Source organism: Suncus etruscus, chromosome 10 (genome assembly GCF_024139225.1).
Source record: "Suncus etruscus isolate mSunEtr1 chromosome 10, mSunEtr1.pri.cur, whole genome shotgun sequence".
Lineage (NCBI taxonomy): Eukaryota > Metazoa > Chordata > Mammalia > Eulipotyphla > Soricidae > Suncus > Suncus etruscus.
Genome location: NC_064857.1, coordinates 32,879,331 through 32,906,786, shown reverse-complemented (window position 1 = coordinate 32,906,786; position 27,456 = coordinate 32,879,331). Strand labels below are relative to the sequence as shown.

The window sequence follows — 27,456 nt, the reverse complement described above, 5'->3', positions numbered from 1 at the left end:
AGTTAAAATTTTTATGAAAACATAATTTAAAACTAATTATATAACAACTAATTATAGTTGAAATTCTGATAGAAAATATTTTGAGCATAGCTTTTAAAATTCAAATTTTCTACTACCTCGCTTAAAACCAAATGGAAGGAAACAAAACTTTTGAAAGGAGACTACTTAAGTTGCTTTCATAGAAAAAAGGAAAAATAGCTCAGGAACTGGAGAGAGCTTAACAGGCTAAGCACAGATTTGCTGCATGCCTTTGAATGGAAGCCTAGTTTTTATTACTGGGACCACATGGTCTCCTGAGTACTACCTTGAGCAGTTTCTAAGCACAGATCCATTAGTCCCTAAGCACTTGTCTGTGACCCTTTAAACAAACAAAAATGAACAAAAGATGATTCAGCTAAAACTGCTGAGTAAGTTAATAGAATTGTTTAATAAATCATGGGAAGCAGGCCATTCATCAGATATATTAAAAACTCTTTTAGGGGACTTGTATACGAGTATAGTGGGTAGCACGCTTGCTTTGCATGTAGCTGACTTGGGTTCAATTTCCTGTACCTCATATGGTCCCCAAACCTACAGTTATCCCTAAGTGCAGAACCAAGAATAAGCTGATTACCACTGGGTGTAGTCCAAAATACAGTAACCTATTCATACACATGTGTTTTACATGCTTACAAAATATATTCAATCAGAGTGTTCGCTTGAACAGGAGTACATGCAGAGCTGAGTTTCATCTCTGTCCCCAAGTTTAATCCCTGCAACTGCATGGTGTCTCCCACCTCCCATTTTCCTTCGTGGTAGACTTAGTAAAACCTGAGCATTATCTGACTTGGCCAGCTATCCCTGGAAATGGCTTCAAGCTCTCCAAGCATAATTGAGGGGAAAATTGACCTAAGGAAGTATTTCTTATATTAGGTTCCTTAGCCTTTGGGGGGGGAGGGGCTGACAACTAACAGTCCTCAGGGGTTACTCCTGGTGTGCTCTGGGGAACATATGGAATGCCAGGAATTGAACCTCAGTTGACTACATGCAAGGCAAGCACCCTACCTATTGAGCTATGCCTGATTTTACCTTGTTTAATTTTACAGACCCATAAAGTTCTGTATATACTTTAAAAACAACACCTAAATCAAAGAATGGAAAGACTTTTATCAGAGTATATAAGAGCTTTGGAGCCACATAGGATGATACTCTTTGCAACATTTTTTTTTTTTAGTAATTTGAGTAGGTCTTGGAGTGATAGCACAGCAGGTAGGGCATTTGCCTTGCATGCAGCTGAACCTGGTTTAGTCCCTGGCATCTGCATTTCTTATGTTCCCCCAGCCTTCCAGAAATCATTCCTGAGTACAGAGCCAGGAGTTACCCCATGTGCCAACAGGTGTGTCCCCTCCCTCCCCCCTACCACCCCCCCCCCCCCCGCTCCAAATCTGAGTAAAGTGCCCACTCCAGGGACTGAAGAAATATTGCAATAGACTGTGATCTTATCTTGCATGTGGCTAACCAGTGTTAAATCCCCAGAACCCTCTATGACTTCTAGTCCTCCAGGAGTGATCCCTGTAGAGCCCTGAACACTTGTGGTGTGGTTCCAAAACAAACAAACCATACAAAAGCCCACAACTTAATCTGTTGCTATAGAAACTAAAACTTATCTATGGATGATGATTTTCTTTTCCTTATAGGGAAGCAACTGACTTGCATCATTATTATAATTATGAAGTAGTCAGCCTGGTGGTTGGTTTGATTTACATGTTATGAAATCATCACCACAATAGTTAACAACATTGTTCTTATAAAATCAGTAAAAGATAGAAAATTTTTTTCACATTTACTTACTCTCTTAACCTTCCTATATGTCATCTTAAAATATAAATTTTTATATTTTACATTAGAAAATTTTACCTTCAATAGAATTTAGTAGTTTAATTTTCTTAAGTTTTTTTGGACCACACTCTGGGCTTTCTCCTGGTGGGCGTGGGTATTGGGCACTGAACCTCGGTTGCCTGCATGAGACAAATCCATCACTTGTGTTATCCTCTGGCACAGTGACTTTTTTTTTTTTTTTGACAGAATACTAAATGAATTATTAATATTCAGAATAAGTTGTTTTAATTGTAATTTTGAGAAAAGTCACAGCAACTCACTAAAATCTGACCAGAAATGTGATAAGTTTATTCTAAGTTTTGGGAAATAATAATTTAAATAAAGATGTTATGGATATTGTATTTGAAAACTAGTAACAATTTTATTATTGTCTTCAAAATTAATTAGGAAATGCCCTAAATTTATGAATAAAGAAATAATGATTCCCAAATCCTCACTGTTAATGTAGACGAATTTTTGCGCTGGTAAAGGTTGCCTTCCTGGTGACCTGCCTACTTTGTGGGATGCCCAAGTGGAGCCATCTGCTTGGAAAAAAAAAGAATTAGGGAAAACAAGAAAAAATTGGGATTATGCTCTAAATATACTCTTGATTTCTGGTTTTTCTTTTGAGTTTGAGCATTTCCCCACTCTTATAGAGCACAATTTTATTGCTGTACTCAATTCTGTCTCATAACTATATTAAATTCCTCTGTAATTTGGCATAGTTGCCAGTTTATTTAGTCCTTCCACGTAAACTTTCTGATGCACCTGGTTAATTGAAAGTGTTCATTTTGTGTCACAAAGTTTATAAAAATCAACTTTTTTGTAAAAATTGTTTCTTTGCCTTAGGATCTGGCTCTTAACATCAAATAATCCCCATCTCTGTGCCTTTCCATCACAAGTTTTGTAACTTAATTTACAAAGGTAAATTTTGCTTATTTAAAATTAAAACACTGATTAGTTTCAGACAGGTATATTTCTGTTTCTATTCATTAAAACCATTTTAGTTTTTATATTATGTCTTTTTATCCATGTAATTTCAAGAAAACATTGTAATCTTGATTGTGAACTTTTGTTTTCCAGAGTAACAGCTATCCACCAATGTCAGATCCATACATGCCTAGTTACTATGCTCCATCCATTGGATTTCCATATTCTTTGGGGGAAGCAGCATGGTCCACAGCTGGAGACCAACCTATGCCATATCTGACAACCTATGGACAAATGAGTAATGGAGAACATCATTATATACCAGATGGTGTGTTTAGTCAGCCTGGGGCATTAGGAAATACTCCTCCATTTCTTGGTCAACATGGATTTAACTTTTTTCCTGGTAATGCTGATTTCTCTACGTGGGGGACAAGTGGATCTCAGGGACAATCAACACAAAGTTCTGCTTATAGTAGCAGTTATGGCTATCCACCTAGTTCTCTTGGGAGAGCTATTACTGATGGACAGGCTGGATTTGGCAATGATACTTTGAGTAAGGTGCCTGGCATTAGCAGTATTGAACAAGGTATGACAGGACTGAAAATTGGTGGTGACCTGACAGCGGCAGTGACAAAAACTGTAGGTACAGCCTTGAGCAGCAGTGGTATGACTAGCATTGCAGCCAATAGTGTACCCCCAGTTAGCAGTGCAGCACCTAAACCAACGTCTTGGGCTGCTATTGCCAGAAAGCCTGCCAAACCACAACCGAAACTTAAACCCAAGGGCAATGTGGGGATTGGGGGTTCTGCTGTGCCACCACCACCTATAAAACACAACATGAATATTGGAACTTGGGATGAAAAGGGGTCAGTGGTAAAGGCTCCACCAACCCAGCCAGTTCTGCCTCCTCAGACTATAATCCAGCAGCCTCAGCCATTAATTCAACCACCACCATTGGTGCAAAGCCAACTGCCTCCACAGCAGCCTCCGCCACCACAACCACAACAGCAACAAGGACCTCAGCCGCAGGCCCAGCCTCACCAAGTGCAGCCTCAGCAGCAACAGCTACAGAATCGTTGGGTGGCTCCTCGGAACAGGGGTGCTGGTTTCAACCAGAGCAATGGAGCAGGTGGTGAAAACTTTGGTTTAGGTGTTGTTCCTGTCAGTGCTTCACCTTCTAGTGTAGAAGTGCATCCAGTGCTGGAAAAGCTAAAGGCCATAAACAACTATAATCCCAAAGACTTTGATTGGAACCTGAAGAATGGACGAGTGTTTATCATTAAAAGCTATTCTGAGGATGACATACATCGTTCTATTAAGTACTCTATTTGGTGTAGTACTGAGCATGGTAATAAGCGTTTGGATGCAGCTTACCGTTCTCTGAATGGAAAAGGCCCACTCTATTTACTCTTCAGTGTGAATGGCAGTGGACATTTCTGTGGAGTGGCGGAAATGAAGTCTGTTGTGGACTATAATGCATATGCTGGTGTATGGTCTCAGGATAAGTGGAAGGGAAAATTTGAAGTTAAATGGATCTTTGTCAAAGATGTTCCCAATAATCAATTACGGCACATTCGCCTAGAAAACAATGACAACAAACCAGTTACCAATTCAAGGGACACTCAAGAGGTACCCCTAGAAAAAGCTAAGCAAGTGCTTAAAATAATTGCTACTTTCAAGCATACCACCTCAATCTTTGATGACTTTGCACATTATGAAAAGCGTCAAGAGGAGGAGGAAGCCATGCGTAGGGTAAGAGAGCAATAATTTTTGTATATAAGGACTTGTAATTGGGGTGGTATGCATGGATGGGTTTTCCTCAGGTATCTTTCAGTATAAAGATCTGAATTGTAACAACTATGGAGGAAACCATGCTTACATGGCACCAGACAACTTTACAACTCCCTTGAAATTCTTTGTTGCCATATTTGAATAATTTATTTAGGGTAGCCCTTCCTGCCTTGTCTTCACATACTCATTTGACTTGGGTTCAACTCAGTGAGTTGTGCATTTATATTTAAGCAGATTTGTGAACTGAGTGACTAGTCACTTACATTACGTTATGGGCAAATGTTCAGCTTTAAAATAACAATCATTTTTTTATGGAAAAGAAAACAGATTCCCCTTTGGAAACTCCTGAAGTATTGTAATTTAAGCATTTAAAGTGCCATTAAGAAATACAGTGAGGGGGCTGGCGTGGTGGCGCTAGAGGTAAGGTGCCTGCCTTGCCTGCGCTAGCCTAGGACGGACCTAAGTTTGATCCCCCGGCTTCCCATATGGTCCCCCAAGCCAGGCGCAATTTCTGAGCTCATAGGTAGGAGTAACCCCTGAGCGTCACCGGGTGTGGCCCAAAACCCCCCCAAAAAAAAGATACAGTGAGGATTAGATTTCAGGAAGGCAACTTAGAGTTAAGACTTGGGCTTTAAATTTGTAGTACAGAATTTGATTTCTTATGGTCTATCCTCTGTGAGACATTTAAGGGGTGACTTTGCCTTTGAACTTACACACTTTGCTTGCATGTTGACCAGAATTTGATCGTGGGGCACTTAGAGTAAGAAAACAAGGGGTAATGTTCTTCTCTAAACTGCAGGAATAAAATGGGATCTTGTTTTTTGGAATGGTAAGAAGTGAATATATGGAGTAGACAAGTAGTAGGTTTTTCTTTTAGACTGTATATTTGCATTTTTTAAAAATGAAGCCAGGGATAAAGTTAGAAACTTTTCAATAAATTATGTTGGTTACTATGGAAAACTTAGAAATTAAGATACAGCAGGATCTATTAAAAACTAACAATTTATTTCTGTATGTCTTCTCTCTTGGTTCTTTGCACAAGAGAGGACTATTTTAACTGATTACTCAGTGGTGAATGTTCAAATTTTAGGGCATAGAAATGCCATTTGGGGTGCTCTTTGAAGGTACATGTACTTGAGTTCACCCACCTCAAGAAAATTTGTTGTTCTAATTGGGCCTGTTAGTGTATATAATTTTTTTTGTCTGTGGAAAAGGTCACATCCAACAGTATTTGGGAGCTATTCCCAGCTTGTTGCTCAAGAATTCATGCAATTTTGAGGATTAAGCCCAACCCAGGCCCTCTGGCATGCTAGTTCATTTAATAAGTGTTTTCGTTTTTTCTGATCCTAGTAATTGTTACATTGAATTGTTAGAACTGGATGATAGCGTATGGACTAGAATGCATCTTTGCCTACTAGAGGTGGCACATCATGAGTCCTTGGGAATGGCCAGACGCAACATCGTGGCACCAAACTGGAAAGGAGGTTTCTCTGAGCATCTTCTGGGAATAATTCGAGGATCATTAGATTTGTTGTCTTCTCTCCAAAGGTATAGGGCCTCCATGGCGAACCTATAGTACGTGTGCCAGCTGTGGCATGCAGGAAGGTCCGCAATTAAGATATGAGGCATGGCAGGAGGTGAGTGTGCCGGTGTCTGCTTTGCCGCTCACCTGGCAACTGGGCTGGACTGGCCATTGAGGACCGGGGATTGTGCAGCAGTTTGGGCACTCGGACTCAAAAAGGTTAGCCATCACTGGTATAGGGCAAGTCCAGTGCCCTGCCTGATGTCCTATTGCCCCAGCCCCTAGAAGTTAGCTTTTTTGTTTGTTTGTTTGTATGGGCCTCACCTAGCTCTGCTCTACTCCTGGTAGACTTGGGGAACTATATGAGATGCCAGGGATTGTGGATTGGCTGCGTGCGATGCAAATGCCCCATTCATTGTGCTATTGCTCCAGCCCCCAACGTTAGCATTTATGATTAAATAATCTCAATAATTACTTGAGTTATTATCATAATTTAAACTGCCATTTTTAGGGGCCAGAATTATTCAATGGTAGAATGCTGGCACTGTGTGTAAGTTTGCTGAGTTCAGTTGCTGACCCTTGTGAAACTAAAACTAGGATTACTTCTAAACTTTTAAGTTTTACGTTTGCTTTATAGATTACTGCTAATCTCTAACTTTGAACATCTTTATCTTATTTTAAGTTAATAACTTTTTTCTTTTCTTTTTTCTTTTTGGATTTTGATGTCACACCTAGTGGCGCTCAGGAGTTACTCCTGGCTCTGCACTCAGAAATTGCTCCTGGCAGGCTTGGGGGACCATATGGGATACCGGGGATTGAATTTGGGTAGTCCTGGGTGGTCTGCGTGCAAGGCACATGCCCTACTGCTGAGCTATTGCTTCAGCCCCATTAAGTTTTCGTGAAATACTCATTAAGCATTTGGTGAAATACTTGAGTAGGTCTGCATTAAAATGTCTGTCTTTGGACACACATCAGCAGTTTACCTGGTATAGAATTCTTTAGCTATGTTTTTTTTTTATTCAGGTGTGTTTCATAGTTTTATGTTATGGAGGAATCTTGATGGCTACATTTTTTTTGTTAGTAGTTCATTTCTGTGGATGCACAAAAGAAAATATCTTTGAATTTTTAATATGTATTATATGGAATGTATAATGTAGATTCCTGTTATTTCTCTTGATAGTTTCATTTTATTTATATAAAATGTTAAAATATGTTGAGTAATTGTTACTTTCCTTGCATTTGGAATCTTTAAATTTGAATTCCCATGTCATTGATTTGCTTTGTATAGATTTTGTGCTCTGTAGTTTAGATTCTTTGCTCACAGTATTAGTTTGCTTACATTATAATCTCATCTGGTGTGTCTTTACATCTGTTTTATCTTAATCCTTGATCCAGAGTTCATCTTGATTTCATTGTGTAAAATAGCTGACTCTACAGCTTATTTCTACATTCTATGATTATCACTTTTAGAAACTTATTACTATTATTGTTTACTTTCCTCTTAAAAATTTTTATGCAGTGAAATTGTAAAATTCCCTTTTGTTGTATTTCTGTATGTAAGTGATCCACAACTACTTCTAGAATTCCTTCTAACCACTGAGACTTTTTCCATAATATACAAATGGATTTTATACTATGTAATAGATAAATTTGACTTTTTTTATTCAGTGTAACATCTTTGCACTTATGTTATTCAGATCAATTCTTTGTTCCTTTTAATTTACTAGTTTATTGTATGGATTTTCCAGTTTAACTTTTGAAAGGATAGATAAAAATTGGTGTATATGATTTTGGAAAACATGAATAAAGCTCTTATAAGTGTGTCGTGTACATATTTTTTAGTTTTTTAAATCATACAGTAGCAGGGTTAGTCTTAAGAATTTTGACACATTTTAACAAAGTGACATCACTTTGTTTTTATATACTTTCATCATATCTAAATCTGGGTAACCATGGTCTGGAATCATATTTCTGTTAGTATAATTTTTTGGTGAAACATTTAAAAATTTGTTTACCTGTCATTGAACCAGAAGAATTATCCAGGCTGGGTATTTACCCCCAAACAAATGGGTTTTGTTTTTTGGGGAGGCGATGGGGGTGATTATTACTAAAACATGTTAGAAATCGGACCAATTTGAGCATAACAGGTCAAAGATTAGTACAAGAATATATAAAGATAAGAGATAATCTTAAAGATACAAATATTAGCCTTGGGTTCAGCATCAGGTGCAGAGAGCTCCTCTCGGGAACCAGGGCAAGGCTGGAAAGGCCGCTGCCCCCTCACCCATCAGATGTTCATGGGGCACCTGGTGCTAAACCATTCTTACACGACCTGGTCAGGGTTTCATATACAGCAGAGCAGCTCCCTCGTTGCAATCTATTGAAAATCAGCCCTCGACACAGGGGTTTGTAAAATTCTTTAAAAAGGAAAATGAAGGAAAAAAAAGATACAGATGTTAGTTATGAGTAGACATTTTTGTACCTTTATATAAGTTTGAAAATTTTATATAAACGTAAGAGACTTAATATACCAGAATATATACAGGAATGTTTCTAAGAACATGAGAATAACAAAACAGAGAACAACTCAGCTTTCCCAGTTGTGTGAGAACTTATATAAATGTTCGGGAATATACCCATCCAAGTATACTGGAACAGTATTTATTTATTTATTTATTTATTTATTTATTTATTTATTTATTTATTTATTTATTGGTGGCCACACCCAGCTTTCTCCAGGTTTATTCCTGGCTTGTTTTCTGAAATCACTCCTGGAGGGCTTCGGAGGCCATATGGAATGCTGGGGATCAAACCCAGGTCAGCTGCCTGCAAGGGCAAATGTCCTACCCGCTTTGCTATTGTTCCAACTCACTGGAACATAGTTTAAGTTCCATATATTATATTACTTTGTTTTGTTTGATTTTATTTGTTTGTTTGTTTGTTTTTGGGTCACAACCAGTAATGCTCAGGGCTTACTCCTGGCTCTGTGCACTGTCTGTAATTATGCCTTCCAAGGTTTGGGGGACAATATATGGTGCTGAAAATTGAACCTGGGTCAACTAAGTGCAAGGCAATAATTGCCCTACCCACCATACTCTCTGGCCCAAATGTATATTTTGTAAGAAGATAGCTTTACATAGACCAATTAAACCACTGTTATCTGGGTAATCCACAATTGACCCTTTTTTCTCTTTTCTGCCTTAAGATCCAAGATGAAGGAAATAGAATAACAATACAAATTTAAATATTTTTAGAAGACATACCAAAAAATCTGGTCTTTAAATCTGAAAAAAAATTGAACTTTTTTCCTTTTAGAATGTGGGAGCTTGACATGTAGAGTATGCCCTTTCCCTTAGATCTGCATGCCTGCTTTGGGAAGTCTTCCCCTTCCCCCATATGTTTAACAGAAATTTGAAGACCAGAGAGATTGTACAGTATATAAGTCACTTGCCTTACATGCGCCCAACTGGAGTCAATCTTCAGTACCACATATGCTCTCAAGCTTCACCATGAGTGATCCCTGAACATGGCGTCAGACATATTCTCTGAGCACCTCTGAGTATAACACCTCCCAAAATTTATAGTTGAAAGCTTTATGCATTTAATGTTTACTATAGCTTCCTCTTTTTCTCATATTTGGGCCATACCCAACACTTGGGTTAGTACTTTTGGCTCTGCTCAGAAATTACTCTTGGCAGAGTTAGCGGACCATATGGGATGCTGGGGAGTAAACTCAGGTTGGCCATGTGCAAGTCTAACACTACCCACTATGCTATTGCTCTGGCCCTTGAGATTACTGTAGCTTTTTTCTTTACACTTTTTTTGATAGTTTTTTAATGTTTTCATTAAACTGTTTTTTTATTTTTTAATGTTTTCTTTGTATTGTGAAGCAATGACTTAAACGTTTTGTAAGTTTGGTTCTGATTACTCTGATAATAGGAGATATCTCTAGAAAGTCAATTCTTTAGGGTGGGAGGGTAATTGGTGAAATTTAGACAATTGATGAAATCTATGCCATTTATTATAGTACTCAACTGGTTTTTCATTTTTTGATTTGTTGAGCATATGAGTAAACTTATATTAAGTAAAATTACTTCCAACTGGTGCACTTCATGGAGCTGAACTTAATTTAATGTAGTTGTGTGTTTAGGGGAGAATTCCTATGTAAAAGGAATAGGAAACTGAAAAATTCCCACAAAACTACTTGAGATAGAAAATAAAAATGTGGAAAGGGGGGGGGGCATTATATCTTTTAAGGGAATGCTGGAAGAGTTTGGAAAATATAAAAGAAAGTTTTCAGAGTCAAAAAAGACATTCAAAAAGATTGGGTGCATTGATTTAAGATTATATAAATCTTAAAAGCTTTCTGAGCAAAAGACAAATTATCTTGAAAGCGAATCAGTATAATCAAAATTCTCATAGACTGAATCACATGTAAATTTTAGTTCAGAATAGAAGAAAACAAACATTATTATTATTGTTATTATTATTTTGTTATTTTGGGGCCATACTCACTGAATCTTGGGTTACTTCTGAGTCTGTATTTAGGAATTAACTCCTTGTGGTGATTGGGGACCCTGGGATGCCGGGGATCAAACCTGGCTTGGAACCTCTTGTAAATTAAATACCCTCCTTGCTGTACAATAGCTCCAGAACTAGCATTTTCTGATGTTTACATTATATATTATTGAGGTGGGAATCCAAGAAGAAATTTCTAAGTATACTATATTATCTGCATTTTTAGTCAAGTTTTCATTGACTATAGTATTTCTCAGAATTTAAAGCTTCTCATTGTTTCTAAATGATACTGACTGTTTTGTTTATGTCTTGGTAGGGTACTCCCAATTGGTGGTCAGGGTCTACACTAGAACCATTACTCTTTGGCAGTATATGGGACCAGGAGGTGTGCATGGTTTTGAACCTGGGAAATCCTGCATGCAAGCAAAGCATATGCTCCACCTCTTTGTATTAATCTCCTTGGCACTGGATTTTGAAACCTGACAAAAGAGTAGCCCTCTGCTGGGAAAACCCCCTCCCCCCCTTTAGGGAATTTTTAACCCTGAAGAAGTGAGGGAAATTAAAAAATGAAATTTTCTTTTTTCACTGAAAGTTTTCTGGAAAATGAACTTTTTCTACTAAATTCTTCAGTGTTTTATCTGTTATACATACACTTTAAGTTAATATTTGTTAAAGAAGCAATTACTTTGAGGAGTTTTTTTCCTTTGGACAGTTTGTCACACATTTAGCTTGATTCAGATGGGCTTTTTCTCCCAAACTTTGCCCACAACAGAGCGGTTGCTCCATCTTGATTCATGTACCTCTATTCAAATTGGTGTTTTTTAAGTTCAAACTCTGGCAACTGCCTACAGCTGCTTTTGCTGGTCCCTCACACCTCAGGTTACAAATCATGATTTTGATATGCCAAGTTATGTATATAATTTGTACCTTTCCCACTGAAGTGCCCAAGACCTTTCAACATTATCCTGATTTCATGTTACTTTTAAGCCCTCTTCTCTTCCCTTTGTGCATATGCAGCCTCTCTCCCTGCTCCTCACACCACCCCCCTTATCAGCTCCTATCTGCCTGATAATCTCACTTCTGCAAAGACCAAGAATTTATCTTTTGATACCTTGTTTTACTTCTCTATGCATCAAGTGAGAGACTATGTGGTATTTGTTTCTGATACTTAATGTGATGTCCCTCTGCTTCTATTTACGTTGCAGAAAACTGCACTTTTCGTCTTTTTTATAGCTGTTTGTAGTTCCATTACACACACACACACACACACACACACACACACACACACACACACACACACACACCAATATTTTTTTGTTTTTGGGCTACCCAGGGGTCTCAAACTCCCAGCCCATGGGCTGCAAACAGCCCTCCTTAAAACATTTTGTGGCCCTGCCCTAGCGGAATCTTTCTTTGTTTTGTTTTGTTTTAGTTGTTTGGGTCACACCCCCCAATGTTCAAGGTTTACTACTGACTTTGCACTCAAGGATTACCCCGATTTTGCCTCCTGTGGCCCGCAGGTAAATTGAGTTTGAGACCCCTGGGCTACACCCAGCTATGCTAAGGATTTAGTCCTGGCAATGCTCAGGCCACTGTGATGCGATGAATTGTTCCGGAGTTGGCCTATATTGCAAGGTGATGTCTTAGTGTACCACAGTTTCTTGTATCTGGTACTGGGGCTTTGTCTATATCTTGGCTTTTAAAATAAGCACTAAGATTAATATAGGTGTATGTATATCTTGTTGAATTAATGTTTTGTATGTTAGGAAGTAGATACCAAGAAGTAGAATCTCTAGGTTATATAGAAGCTCTAATTTTTTATAAGTATCTTAATATAATTTTTATGTAGGAACTAGTTATATAATACATCAAGTTATAGAATAAATCCAGCTACCCAACTTGGACTAGGATATACAAATTTTAATTATGGTCAGAACAAAATATAAAATTGAATAGGAAGGAAAAGTTTGAGGAAGGATAAATGCATTACTGCGCATAATTAGCTGTTTATTTTTCTTCTTTGGCCACACCTGGTGGTGCTCAGAAACTAGCTGGCTTCCCAGTGGTCAGGTGTTGCTCTCAATGGTTCTTGAGGTACCATGAGATGCTGGTGGGATAAATTCCTGCCCCTTACATGCTAAACTTCCATTGCTGTCCATTGAACTGTCTAGCCTCTTACCAATTTTCTTTTTATTCAACAAATTGGTATGAGTATTAGACACTGAGGAGAGAGGACACAGATCAGAGGGCTAATGTGTATGCTTTGCTTGTTAGGAGTTCAGATTCTATCCCTGACCCCAGAGCATCTCTGAGAGCAGAACCTAGAGCACCACTGGATATAAGCCCCCAAACCAAAATACACATACAGAAAGATTACCAGTAATTAAAGATTACCAATAAGCCACTACAGAAATATTCTTTCTCAGTAAAACTGCTTGGAAAGACAATTTTGTGCTTAATTGTTTTTAAGTGTGTGTGTGTTTGCGCATCTCTTCAGACAATTTCTTTTTTTTTTTTTTTTGCATTTTATTTATTTTTTAAAATAATATTTAAACACCTTGATTACAAACATGATTGTGGTGGGTTTCAGTCATATAAGAGGACACCCCCCATCACCACTGCAACATTCCTACCACCAATGTCCCAAATATCTCTCCTCCCCACCCTGCCCCCGCCTGTACTCTAGACAGGCTTTCTATTTCCCTAGAGCCACATGTGGCTCTTTACACTTTTAATTTGGCTCTTCTGTGTGCCGGGCGGCTGCTCCAGGAGTCGACTCTGCTCCTATTCTCTGTCCGTGCGCGCCCTGTGTGGCTCTCAAAATAAATTTTAATCGTGATTTTGGTGAGATTTGGCTCAGATGAAAAAAAAGGTTGCTGACCACTGCTCTAACTAAACTCATTACTCTTTGTGGTGAGGTTCATGAAGTGGGCTGTAACTTCCAGCCCTCCTCTCTTTTGTCTCTGAAAATTACTGCAAGAATGTCTTTCATTTTTCTTAAAACCCATAGATGAGTGAGACCATTCTGCAACTTTCTCTCTCTGACTTATTTCACTCAGCACAATAGATTCCATGTACATGCATGTATAGGAAAATTTCATGACTTCATCTGTTCTGACAGCTGCATAATACTCCATTGTGTATATGTACCATAGTTTCTTTAGCCATTCATCTGTTGAAGGGTATCTTGGTTGTTTCCAGAGTCTTGCTATGGTAAATAGTACTGCAATGAATACAGTTGTGAGAAAGAGATTTTTGTATTGTATTTTTGTGTTTCTAGAGTATATCCCTAGGAGTGGTATAGCTGGATCGTATGGGAGTTCAATTTCCAGTTTTTGGTGGAATCTCCGTATCACTTTCTGTAAAGGTTGAACTAGTCGGCATTCCCACCAGCTGTGGATCAGAGTTCCTTTCTCTCTACATCCCCGCCAACATTGCATGTACTCATTCTTTGTGTGCTAATCTCTGTGGTGTGAGGTGGTACCTCATAGTTGTTTTGATTTGCATCTACCTGATGATTAGTGATGTGAAGCATTTTTTTATGTGCCTATTGGCCATTTGTATTTCTTCTTTATCAAAGTGTCTGTCCATTTCTTCTCCCCATTTTTTGATGGGATTAGATGCTTTTTTCTTGTGAAGTTCTGTCAGTGCCTTGTATATTTTGGACATTACACCTTATCTGATGGGTATTGGGTGAATAGTTTCTCCCACTCAGTGGGTGGCTCTTGTATTCTGGGCACTATTTCCTTTGAGGTGCACAAGCTTCTCAGCTTAATATATTCCCATCTCTGCTTTCACTTGCTTGGAGAGTGCAGTTTCCTCCTTGAAGATGCCTTTAGTCTCAGTGTCATGGAGTGTTTTCCCTACTTGTTCTATATACCTTATGGTATCAGGTCTGATATCGAGGTCTTTAATCCATTTGGATTTTACCTTCGTACATGATGTTAGCTGGGGGTCTAAGTTCGCTTTTTTGCAGTGGCTAGCCAGTTGTGCCAACACTTGTTGAAGAGGCTTTCTTTGCTCCATTTAGGATTTTTTGCTCCTTTATCAAAGATTAGGTGATTGTATGTCTCTTCAAACAATTTCTTTACTGGCATTTTGTACTGTGTTTTCGGGCATATAGGGCATATAAGTCGACTTTTGAAACGAAAAAAAAAATAATCTAAAAATCGGGCGTCATCTTATACGCCGAGTATATCCTGAAAAAAACGTTTCGATATGCCGCTAAAATCGTCTGGATATTGCCATGAAATGAATTTTCCAACTAGATCCTGCACTCACTGCAAGGCTGCTCCCACCGCCTCCAACTCAGCCAATCCAAGCAGGCTTGTTATGCATGCAAATTAGACAATGTTCTGTACCTGAATCTACACTGTAAAAAGCCTGCTCAGATTGGCCAGAGTTAAAGAGGAAGTCTATGACAGTATAACCTTTGAACCTTTGCTTGTTGTGATTGGCTCACTGTGGTACGTACAGTTGCAGCACAGGAATGTTCTGTCTTACACAGCGAATATAGGCCTAAACCTACATTTTAACTCAAGGGTCTCAAACTCGCGGCCGGCCTTCAAATATCGCAATATTCGCGATTATTCGCTTATCGAATAATCACAATAAAAATCCCATTAGTAAGAAAAAATTGCATTAAATATTTGCATACTCCGAGCAGTTCCGTTTGGGGTATGCATATGTTTAATGCGATTTTTTCCTTACTAATTTGATTTTTTATTGCGAATATTTGGTAAGTGAATAATCACAAATAATTTGCACCTAGCGCAGGCGTCATTTCTGCTGCTCCTGCTCGCTGTCCCTTGCATTATCGGAGGCCTAAGGGAAAGACGGGAGAGAAGTTTATTACAGAATTAGATTTTGTCATACCTTCATCATGACTTCATCAAAGCCTGCAGTGAAGAGAAAGATTGATGACGAGCACAGACAATTTCAGGAAAAGTGGGAGACACAGTATTTCTTTGTTGAGCACAGGGGCATCCCCACATGTCTTATTTGCTCAGAGAAAGTTGCATTGCACAAGGAATACAACTTGAAACGCCATTATTCAACTAAATATGCTGAGTAATGTGCAAAATATCAAGGAAATGAGAGAGCCAAGCGGTTGCCAGTCTTAAAGCATCTCTAATGAGGCAACAAGATTTCTTCAAGAAAGCAACCGAAGAGAATGTTGCATCAGTCGAAGCTAAGTTACATGGCTAGTGAGATGATTGCTAAGGCAGGGAAACCATTCACAGGAGAGTTTGTTATAAAATGCATGTTACAGGCTGCAAGTATTATCTGTCCAGAAAAGAAAGGTCAGTTTAGCAAAATCAGCCTTCCTGCCAACACTGGCAGAGTGCATTTCTGACATGTCAAGTGACATTTATCTTCAACTGTGTGAGAAAGCCAAATGTTTTGATGCATGCTCAGTTGCTCTTGATGAGGGCACAGATAAAACAGACACTGCGCAGCTCACAATTTATGTCCGTGGTGTTGATTGCAATTTTGAATTGACAGAGGAGCTGCTCACAATAATTCCAATGCATGGCCAGCCCACCGCTAATGAGATATTTCGGCATCTGTGTGATGCCATTGAGAATGCAGGTTTGCCATGGAAGAGGTTTGTTGGAATAATAACTGATGGAGCGCCATCGATGACAGGGAGAAAAAATGGACTGGTGGCACTTGTTCAAAGAAACTTGAAGAGGAAGCTGTAGAGAAGGCCATTGCTCTTCACTGCATTATCCATCAGCAGGCCCTTTGCAGTAAATGCCTGCTGTGTGACAATGTGATGTCTGTTGTTGTGAAATGCATCAATCAGATCCAGGGGCTTAAAGCACAGGAGGTTTTTAGAGGAAATGGAGTTAGAATATGAAGATGTGCTCTATTTCACGGAGGTATGTTGGCTCAGCAGGGGAGATGTCCTGAAAAGATTATTTGAGTTGAGAGAAGTGAAAGCCTTCATGCAGAAGGATGGGAATGCTGTTTCTGAGTTGAGTGATCACAAATGGCTCATGGACTTAGCTTTTCTTGTTGACATCACACATAAGCTGAATGTACTAAACAAGATGTTACAAGGCCCGGGGGCAGCTTATCAGTGCTGCCTATGACAACGTGAGAGCATTCTCCACAAAACTTGTATTATGAAAATTTCAGCTCTGTCAGACAAACCTTTGCTATTTCCCAGCATGCAGGGAACTTGTGGATGCAGGCATACCATTCAGTGGTGAGAAATATGTTGATGCTATTTTTAAGCTAGAGAAGGAATTTGATCACAGATTTGCAGACTTCAAAAAGCACAGAGCCACTTTCCAAATTTTTGTGGACTCCTTTTCCTTTGATGTGCAAGATGCCCCTCCTGCTTCAAATGGAGCTCATTGACCTGCAATGCAACTCTGATCTCAAAGCCAAGTTCAGGGAGATTAGTGGAAAAGCAGACATGCATGGGCAATTTTTGAGAGAATAGCCCCCCAGCTTCCCTGAGATTTGCCGAATGTTCAAGCGTACCATGTGCCTTTTTGGGAGCACATATTTGTGTGAAAAGTTATTCTCCACATTGAACTTCAGTAAGTCAAAGGACAGGTCTAGACGACTTAATGATGATCATCTTCAAGCCATACTGAGGGTCTCAACTGCTTCCTCTCGAAAGCCAAATGTGGTTCAGATTTGTGAGAAGAAGCGCTGTCAAGTCTGTGGCAGCAAGGAATAGGCAAAAGATGCCATGTTCAGAAGAACTGTTCGGGCCGGGCGGTGGCGCTCGAGGTAAGGTGCCTGCCTTACCTGCGCTAGCCTAGGAGACGGACCGCGGTTCGATCCCCCGGCGTCCCATATGGTCCCCCAAGCCAGGAGCGACTTCTGAGCGCATAGCCAGGAGTAACCCCTGAGCGTCACCGGGTGTGGCCCAAAAACAAAAAAAAAAAAAAAAAAAAACAAAAAAAAAAAAAAAAAAAAAAAGAAGAACTGTTCATGATCGTCACTCAATGTTTATTCATGTTTAGAAGAAATAATTAAAACTTTTAATAATGATGTTTGAGGACTTTTTTTTTTTTTTGTGAAATCCCTTATGCGGCCCTGCCTTATCCCGACTTTGCCTCCTGCGGCCTCCAGGTAAGTTCAGTTTGAGACCGTTTTAACTGTAAAATTAGGGGGTTGTCTTATACGCTGGAAAATACAGTACTTATTGTTTTAGACCAGTGAGTATGGTTGTACAGTGCTTGAGCATCTCTTCACCAGTTTCTACTTCCCTCCACCACTACTCTCCCTTAGTTTTTTCCTCCTGGGCTCCAGATTGCTCTTTTTTTTTTTTTTTTTTGTGGTTTTTGGGTCACACCCGGCAGTGCTCTGGGATTGATTATTCCTGGCTCCAGGCTCAGAAATTGCTCCTGGCAGGCATGAGGGACCATATGGGACGCTGGGACTCCAATCGATGACCTCCTGCATGAAAGGCAAACGCCTTACCTCCATGCTATCTCTCCGGCCCAGATTGCCTTTATGGCAAATAGTTTTTATTTTTTTAAGGCTTTGTATTTGCAGTGGTCTTGTTTATGTTTTGGTCCACTCCCGGCACCACTCGGGTTACTCCTGGCTTTGTGCTCAGAAATCGCTCCTGGCAGGCTCTGGGGACCATATGGGATGCTGGGAATTGAACCAGGGTCAGGCCTTGGTTGGCCACGTGCAAGACAAATGCCCTATCACTGTGCTATTGCTCTGGCCTTGTTTTCAGTGTTCTTACTGAGAAGTATATCACTTCCTTTCTGCACCAATTTTTTTTTTAAAACAATTTTTATTTTGATCAAAGTGGATTACCAAATCTTTCACAGTAGTATTTTAGGTACATAGTGACATTGAATCAGGGCCATTCCCACCACCATTCTGTCCTCCCCCGACCCTTGTTCCCAGCAAACATTCCCACACCAATCTGCCCTCCCCCGACCCTTGTTCCCAGCAAACATACCTATCCCCGTCTTTTGCCCCCTGGGCTGCAAGTATAAGTGGTCCTCTCTGTCTAGCTTGTTATAGATTGGGTATCAGTTCTGTTGTTGTTGGCTTTGGATTTGGTGTTTAAGTCTGATCATTTTTTATTTCTACTCAATGTTCATACAGCTGTTTGGTCTTGATACCTTCCATTGTTTCCCTCTCAATTTGTGAGGCGGAACAAGATGGTTCAAGTTACGTGGTTTTATTTGAAGGAAAGAAAAAGAAAGCGGGGGCACAAAAATCAAACAAGCAAAAAATGTGAGGAGTCCTTCTAGAGGCTATCAATATTAATTTAAGAGAATAAAGGGGAAAAGGAAGAAAAACATAACAATACAAAAAAAATAAAACAAAAAATCCGAAAAGCACCGATTTACTAAGCTGTTAATAATTTAGTCGTTTCAAGACATTAAGTGTTCAAACACCAATCCTACAATCAGTGTAAACTTCCCTTCATTAGTGTCTTCAGTTTCTCACCCACCACTCCAGCCTTCAATCTTGCAGGCAAAAAAATTATTTTAATCTATTTGTTACAACACAAAGGCAAATGGAATTAAAATAGCTAAATAAAAGTCATTTTTTTATATTGTTAAATCTCCGAGTGGTATTAAAGTCATTGAGTTACTGAGCTGCTTGGTGCTTATTGAGTCTTTTGGTGAAGTAAGATACTTTTTTTTGAAACTTAATTAGAAAGATGGGGCCGGCGAGGTGGCACTAGAGGTAAGGTGTCTCTGCCTTGCAAGCGCTAGCCAAGGATCAGGACCACGGTTTGATCCCCCGATGTCCCATATGGTCCCCCCAAGCCAGGGGCAATTTCTGAGCACTTAGCCAGGAATAACCCCTGAGCACCAAAGGGGCGTGGCCCGAAAAAACAAAAAAGAAACGAACAAAAAAAGAAAGATGTGCTGACAGGGAGAGAAGATCATGTTTAAGAGAGAAAATGTACTTTTCTCCAGAGTAAAAATAAGCAAAGTAAAAGACAGGCAAGCAAGATAGGTGCCCACAGGAAAACACAACATGAAGAGTAATCCTAGTTGAGTCCTCTGTTGTTTTTTTTCACTGAGCTTGGGGTCTTCTATGCAACTTTACCATCAAATTTTCTGGCTCTTACTGGGCCATCATCAGTACTATGAACTTGGGGGTGTTATTTAATGGCTGAGTATGTGGCCATACTTGATGAGGTTCACTTGTGGAGCTGAGATGTTTCTATGTCAGAGGGTGTGTGTTTGGGTATTGGGTGCTTGGACTTTCAGGCAGAAAAAGGAATCCATTCCACTGCTGAAACTTAAATCAACATGGTTCCATTTGAAATAGTTTTCTCCATGGTGTCACTAGAATCTTAAGGTTTTACTGGGCTGTGGTTGAAGCTAGTTGATCCTTCTGTGGTACTGTTTAGGCTCACTTAACTTGGTAGATTTCTCCAACTTTTCCATCAGATTTGTGGTGATCTTACTGGGCTGACACTGCTATGATATTTTGAGGTGTCAAAATTGCAGTTAGCTGTGAGGTTCATAGATATGAAACAGATATGGTGGCTTGTCAGTTTGCTAAGGTTGAGTTTGTAGAACTCAGCATTTTTGTTGAGGATGTTGGGTCTGGGGATGACTGCTATGGCTTCAGGCAGTAAAGATCAACCTGGACCAGATAACCTAGGAAGAATCAGTGGCCATTATTATGGGGTTTTTTTCCTGAAATTTGGAGATCGTTTTGGTTTGGTTTTTTGGTTTTGGGGCCATACCCAGCAGCGCTCTGGGGTTTACTTCTGGGGAATATTGCACTGGTGAAGGAAGTGTTCTTTTTTTTTTAAAAAAAATTTTTTTATATAACTGAATTCAACTACAAACATATTTGTAATCATGGTTTTTAAAATAAAGATCTTAAAAAAAATCGCTCCTGGCAGGCTTGGGGGACCATTTGGGATGCCCAGGATTGAACCCAGCTCTACTGCTGTGCTATCCCTGCTGCCCTGAAGCTTGGAGTTTTCTACCAGGAAGTTGGCAGGTGTGTCACAGAAACACTTAGCCTCTACTCACACCTGCCAACTTCCTGGTCTGATATGGCCTCAAACTTCACTATTTCCCTGAGGGAAAAAAAACACAAGCTTTTTTTAAATCATTGTCATTTAATGGTTCTGGATAAATGTCCAAACTTTTGCACAACTGGGGAGTTTTATCAAGATCTATGTTGCCTTTATTTTCTCTAGCATACATTTTTCTATTTCTACATTGAGCTTCAGATTTCATTTTTGATAATTTTTGTTTTTTTCCTGAAGAATTGAGGTGAGTATATATTTGCTTTCATTTATAGGTCAGCTATATACTCACTTTAAAATATGTACTCTCTCCCTTTTTAAGAAATTTAAAGTTAAGGGGCCTCAGTGATGGCGAAGCGGTAGTGCAGCGGTAGGGTGTTTGCCTTGCATGTGGCTGACCCAGGATGGACCTCAGTTCCATCCCCAGCGTCCCCCAAGCCAGAAGCGATTTCTGAGTGCATAGCCAGGAGTAACCCCTGAGCATCACTGAGTGTGTTCCACCCCCCCCCCCCAAAAAAAGAAGAAATTTTCGGGGCCGGAGAGGTGGCGCTAGAGATAAGGTGTCTGCCTTGCAAGTGCTAGCGTAGGACAAACCACGGTTCAATCCCCCTGAGTCCCATATGGTCCCCCCAAGCCAGGAGCAATTTCTGAGCACATAGCCAGGAGTAACCCCTGAGCGTCAAATGGGTGTGGCCCAAAAACAAACAAACAAAAAATTTAAAGTTGATATTTCATGGGTTTTAAGCGAGTAGGTGTAAGAAAAGCTTCCAAAGGCATTAAGGAAAAAGAACAGTACAATCATTTAAATACTATGGAGACAAGGGTTTAGTGGTAGAGGACATGTATAAGACCTGAAGTTTCTTCTTGGTTCCCCATGTATGTTTTCCTGAAACTGTTGGGAATATACTTCCACCTTCCAGTAATCCTCGAATATATATATACATATATGCATTCATACACACTTATACATGCATATTTCATAATTCTGAAGGAATTATATTATGATATATTATAATTATTATATTATAGGAGTTATATTTTCTATTGTGAAATTTAAATTTGCAAAAATACTGTAAAGACAAAATATGTAGTTTCTGTATTTCTAATCGTACCTATATATAAGACATTAACATTGAGTTACCTCATTTTCATTGTTTCTGTACAACAAACAGGAAAGCAGCCTACATAATCTCTGATGCATGAATTGATACAAAATACTTTGGTGCATATAGAGATAATAGAATAGTTCAACCATGGCAAAGAACAGAATCTTGCCTTTTGTGATCATGTATACAGATCACACTAAGTGAAACAAGTCAAGATAAAAAAGAAAGTTAAATGGTATTAGATGTGATATCTTTCAAAAGAAAAAATATTTGACATTGATAAAATATTGATGATGGGTTTCTTTTTAATCTCATTAGTTCTCCTCAATATGGCTTTTTTTTTATCTCGATTTAAATTATCTTTTGAAGAGCACTGGTCAGTTGTTACAGAAGATGTATCTTTTTTTGTTGGTTTTTTGGCAGGGGGCCACACCTGGCAGCACTTAAGGGTTACTCCTGGCTCTGCACTCACAAATCACTCCTGGTAGGCTCAGGGGACCATATGGGATGCTGAGGATTGAACTCTGGTCACTTGCAAGGCAAACGCCATACCCACTGTGCTATGCTCCAGCCCCCAGAGTATAAACCAGAATAGCTTTGGTTTATCTATTAGGTTGGCAGGAAATCACATAATTTACCTTCCTAATTTCATCATTTAATCTATATCTTGGTGATACTAACTTTGATTACTTGTTCCTGTTTGCCTGATTTTTCAGTGCACATATCCTTCATGATTTTTTGCATACTTTGTTGTTAGAAGCACATCAATATTTCTAGCCATTTGGCAAGTTGCATTATGTTCAGAATGTCTGATTATGTCCACCGAGGTACATATGTAAAGAGGTGAAAAGGCAAATTCTACCTCCTCCAGGGAGAAAAAGAAGTCACATGTTTTCTTTTTTCTTGGTGTGTTTGTGTGTGTTAGAGAGAGATGGTTGTAATTCCCTATAATTTCTTTCCCTTCTTCTAGAACATTTGTCTTGATCTATTCTCCAGTTCATTAATTTTTTAATTTTCATCTTTTATTCTGCTCTGTAATTTGAGTTGCATTTTGTCCCTTATTGTATACATCAAGAGTGATGCAGTGCTCTTTTTAATGTGTCTATTGAAAATTTCTACTTGAAAATCAGATCTCAAAGCTATAAAAAGGTTATAGTTGGCTTTTATTTTTTTGTCTTTGTTATGTTTAGATCTAAGTTGTTTACTAACTAACTATTCCCTTTTTTGTAGGTCTTCATTGTCTTCAGCATTCTACTTGAATGCATTTTTGAGTGCTTAGCTTATATATTTTCTTCATGGTGTGGTCCTTTAGAAAGTTACCTTTACATTGTGACTAAAGTTTTCCAAGTTTGGTTTGTGAGTGGATGTTTGTGGAGATAAATCTGATGGTTAAGTGGATGTAGCTATTGAGCTTTCTGAGAACACGGAAGACATTTTGTTTTCTGACTTTTCCATTGTTGCTTTACTGTTAGGGAAATGTTAGCTGATCTAAGGTTAAACTCCGTAAAAAAGGCTGAGTTGTCTGTAAACTCTATCCTGTAGTTCCGTCTGTATGTACCTCCTAAACAATTTGAGAAGCCATCAAATCTTTTTGTTTTTTTGTTTTTGTTTTGGGTCACACCTGGCAGTGCTCAGGGGTTGTTACTCCTGGCTCTATGCTCAGAAATCACTCCTGGCAGGCTCAGGGGACCATATGGGACGACGGGATTCGAAAACTGATGCGATGACCTTCGGCATGAAAGGCAAACGCTTTACCTCCATGCTATCTCTCCAGCCCCGAAGCCATCAAATCTTAAAATTTTCCAAGCTAAACCTATTTCTTTTAATGGAAAATGCAGACCAAGGGAAGGAATCCCTCTACAAATCATGTTTTGAAATATCTGTCAAAATAATGATCTACAGCTGATAACACTCTTCATAAACAATTTGTTGGGGGGTCGGCGAGGTGGCACTAGAAGTAAGGTGTCTGCCTTGCAAGCCCTAGCCAAGGAAGGACCGCACTTCGATCCTCAGGCGTCTCATATGGTTCCACCAAGCCAGGGGCAATTTCTGAGTGCTTAGCCAGGAGTAACCCCTGAGCATCAAACAGGTGTGGCCCGAAAAACCAAAGGAAAAAAAAAACACAAAAACAATTTGTTGGAACTAATATTAGCAGTACTAGGTGTGTTCTTAGTAATACAATACCAGTTTTTGTTTTATTTTTGTTTTGGTTCTTGGGTCACACCCAGCACTTCTTTTGGTTCTGTAGCCATCATTCTTAGCAGGTCTCAGGGAACCTTTTAAGGTGCTGGGGATTGAATCTTTTTAGCACCATCCAAGTCAAGTCTTCGACCACTATTTCTTATAGGCCAAGCATAAACTGGGAGTTTGTAATGTGATTTTCAAAGTGCAGTTCCTGCACCAGCAGTGTCTGGATCACTTGTAAACTTGTTTGGTCCTTTGAAAAAGGATCAGCTTTTTTAGGGTCTGGTAATTAGTGGTATCACAAATCATCTGGGTGATTCCAGAGCTTGTTACTACCTAAGTACCATGAAAAATTACTAAGATTAATATTTGCTAAATGTTTTTTTTGCATTTTTAGAATTAATAAAAATACTATTTTACAAACAGGGATGTTTTGGTGGTATTCTCAGCACTTACACATAGAAAAGTGAGGTATTAAGGTTTTGTTTTTTTTATATATATATTTTATGTTTATTATATATTATATAAAGAGAAGAAAATCATAAGAAACAACATCAACAAAAAAGTAGCAGTCACCTATAGATCTATGGATTTAGGCCACAGAACTAAGCTTTTCTTTTTTTTTTAAATGTGGCCAACGGTATTAAGGTTTTAATCACAAATATATGTGTTATGTAAAGGTTATGCTCAATGTGAGAATATGAAGTTTGTGATATTAATAGTTTTTATTAACTCAGAAATTCAATGTAATACTTTAATGTATTAAATTCTGGTCCTATCATTTGATTGTTTTTAATATCAGAAACTCATTGCAAGGTCTTGAATGGCATCATTGTAATGTTATCACTTTAGAAAAAAATTCTTGGTAAAATAGTATTGTACAAAGAAGCACTTGTACTGTACTGTATAGCCTTTAAAATTTTGTTTAATTAACATGTGTAACGTGTGTGTTATACAAAATATTTTAGACTACTTGAATTAGAAGGATTTTTTTTATGAAGGCTCACATTATATGTGCAAATAATGTAAATCTATTGTATTTAAAATGATATATTCTTTGTTTTTCTTTCAGGAGCGAAATAGAAACAAACAATAACTATATGAAGATTTCCTGCTAGAATTACAACACTAATGATGTAGACTCTGGAAATGCCTAATAAGTCAAAGAAGACGTTATAAAGCTTTTTTTCTTGCTTAAGGTGACATCTTTGAACTCTTTAACACAGAATTGACTCTTCTTGTAATGGTTTTCATCAGCGCATCTGCCCTTATATTCTCACCAAACACACTTGAGAACTGTAACTTCGTCAAGCACTTTCTGTCCTGAAGCTTTTGCCAGTATCTGCTGTCTTTTGTAATTATGCATCCTAGCTAAGGCACAGAAGACTGAATGAATGCAAGGATTCATTAACTCTTTGAATTTGTTAAATACTAACAGTTAACCATTAGAAGTGGTTCAATGATGTAATTGTCACACTGCTTCAACTTTTTTTCTTTGTTGTAGTTTTTAAATTTCAATTTTTAGCTATTTGACAGATTAAAAGCAAAATAATCATGCCATATTTAGTCCTGGAGTTCAAGTCTAAATGTTTATGTGAAAAATTATTGTAGTAAACTTTTAATATGGCAAAGCAACCTTAAGCTCTATTTTAGCCAAATGAAACATAATCTGAAATTATATTAGAACATTTCCCTTGTCTTCAAACTGTTTGGTGTAACAGAATATTGATATGCAGCTTGGTGGATCTCACCAGTTAATGCACATTCTTCTCCCTTCTTTCCCCATTAATATGTATACTGAAAATGTGCATTTGTCTGAGGATTTATTTTGTTTGCTACCACTTAATGAATCTCAAAATTTTGAGTAAACGTACCTCAGTCTAATCAGACTTTTTATGACCTTTATAATTACATTTAAAACCCTTAATTCCTATTTCTGGGTGTTTGCGAGCCTGATTGCTATCATGAAGTAAAAATTTATAACTCTTAGGTATTCACTAGCTAAATAAACATAGTTCTTGTTTAGCAAGTATATACTGTTCCTCACCTTTTTTCTCCAGCTTTTGCAGTGTCCTGGCATACTTAAAATACTTTGAAAATATGGCCTTGATCCATGGATTAAATCAGTATCTAAGTGAATGTGTTGATGTTTTATTGATCAGATCTATATAAATGGGAATACAGCATATATCTGGATATTCATATAGTTATCTTTTTAACTTTTTTTCATTAATTACATATCAACATTAATTTTGTATCTTGAAACAAATTGATTTTGTATAATTAAATGTGTTGAGCATCTGTATTAACTGATTTGATGGCATAAGGTTATGAAGATAATGTACTGCCCCTTATATTACTGTCCCAGAAAGAAAAAACTATGTAGAAAAATATGTTAAGGGTAACAATAGCAATATAGTAGATTTGAATACCTTGATATTTTGCATTACTTCATTTATGTTTACATCATGTTTAGAAATGTTTTCATCTATTTGGTCTTTGATCACTTCAAAAATTTAGTGACAGCTATTTCTTTTAGGCTTTCATTTATACAATTTTTTGTACTATGTTTTCTTAAAATGTACAAATACTGTATTCAAGTGAAAAATAATGCAGTATTTGTAGATAACCACAGCTACTTCACAGTTCTTTGGTTGTCCCAGTGTAGTTATATCAGTGTTTACTGAAGGGAACATCAGAATAGTAATGGTATATTTCAAAATAAAGACTTTCTTAAAGGAAAATTGCACCTATTTTCCCTTTTTTAAAGAGTAAGCCATGAAATCTTGTAACTGTCTATAACTATTTGTAATGAAAATTGGCATTTGGATCTAGTCACCACAGCAATGTCCTACATCCCTAGGATTATATCAGTAGCACATGTCAGAGATGACTTGTCACACTGGAAGACCTATCAGAAAACTGTCAAGGGGTGACCTTGCAGAAAGGATCTGAAGCCTCTCTCTGAGGTTCTTTTTCTTGGTGCTTAATTAGCAACTCTAAATATTTTTATAAAACTAGTTATGTTATGAATGGACTCAAACTTTACATTATTTAATTTACATTATGTTTCTATAAGAAATGTCACAGAAACACTTAGCAAGCAGACCGATTGCAATAGCCGATTTAGAAATAGCGAATGTAATTGAGAAGTTCTTTGTGGTGAGGTGTACATCCCAGTGCCTTTATCTTGGATTTTGAATATTAAGTGAAATGGGTGCAGCATTCCTTTGGAAAATAAAACCTTTTTCTTTTTTCATTGATAATTTTGTTTTTCTCATTGAAGTTATCTGCAGAAAACCTGCCTTCTCTTCCCTTGGTCTGTCAGACTGAAAATGTTTTTCTTCCAAGTGAAATTATCACAGGTTGTCTCAATAGCACAACTAACTGAATGTTTCTTAACTGTAGTGACCAAAAGGGAGAGAACTTGGACTCTACAGCAGGGTTATATAATCAAATGCAGAATAATTACTAATTAAGACATTATTGGCCCAGAAAAATCTTATTAATGTTTTTCCAAAATCTGGTTTGAATGTTTCTTATTAAAGTTATCT

At 38.2% G+C, this 27,456-nt stretch overlaps 1 protein-coding gene and 1 pseudogene across 3 annotated transcripts in view; both read left to right on the top strand.

Annotated features, from left to right (window-relative positions):
- YTHDF3 (YTH N6-methyladenosine RNA binding protein F3) overlaps window positions 1-27,161 on the top strand; it is a 42,929-nt gene extending 15,768 nt beyond the window's left edge. For all 3 annotated transcript variants that reach the window (XM_049782102.1, XM_049782101.1, XM_049782103.1), the window contains 2 exons: window positions 2,941-4,539; window positions 24,975-27,161. In XM_049782102.1, the coding sequence (XP_049638059.1) occupies window positions 2,941-4,539; window positions 24,975-24,998 (1,623 nt within the window). In that variant the 3' untranslated portion in view covers window positions 24,999-27,161. The remainder of the gene's footprint in view (window positions 1-2,940; window positions 4,540-24,974) is intronic.
- On the top strand, window positions 2,269-2,406 carry LOC126021365 (uncharacterized; annotated as a pseudogene).
- Window positions 27,162-27,456: the final 295 nt, after the last annotated feature.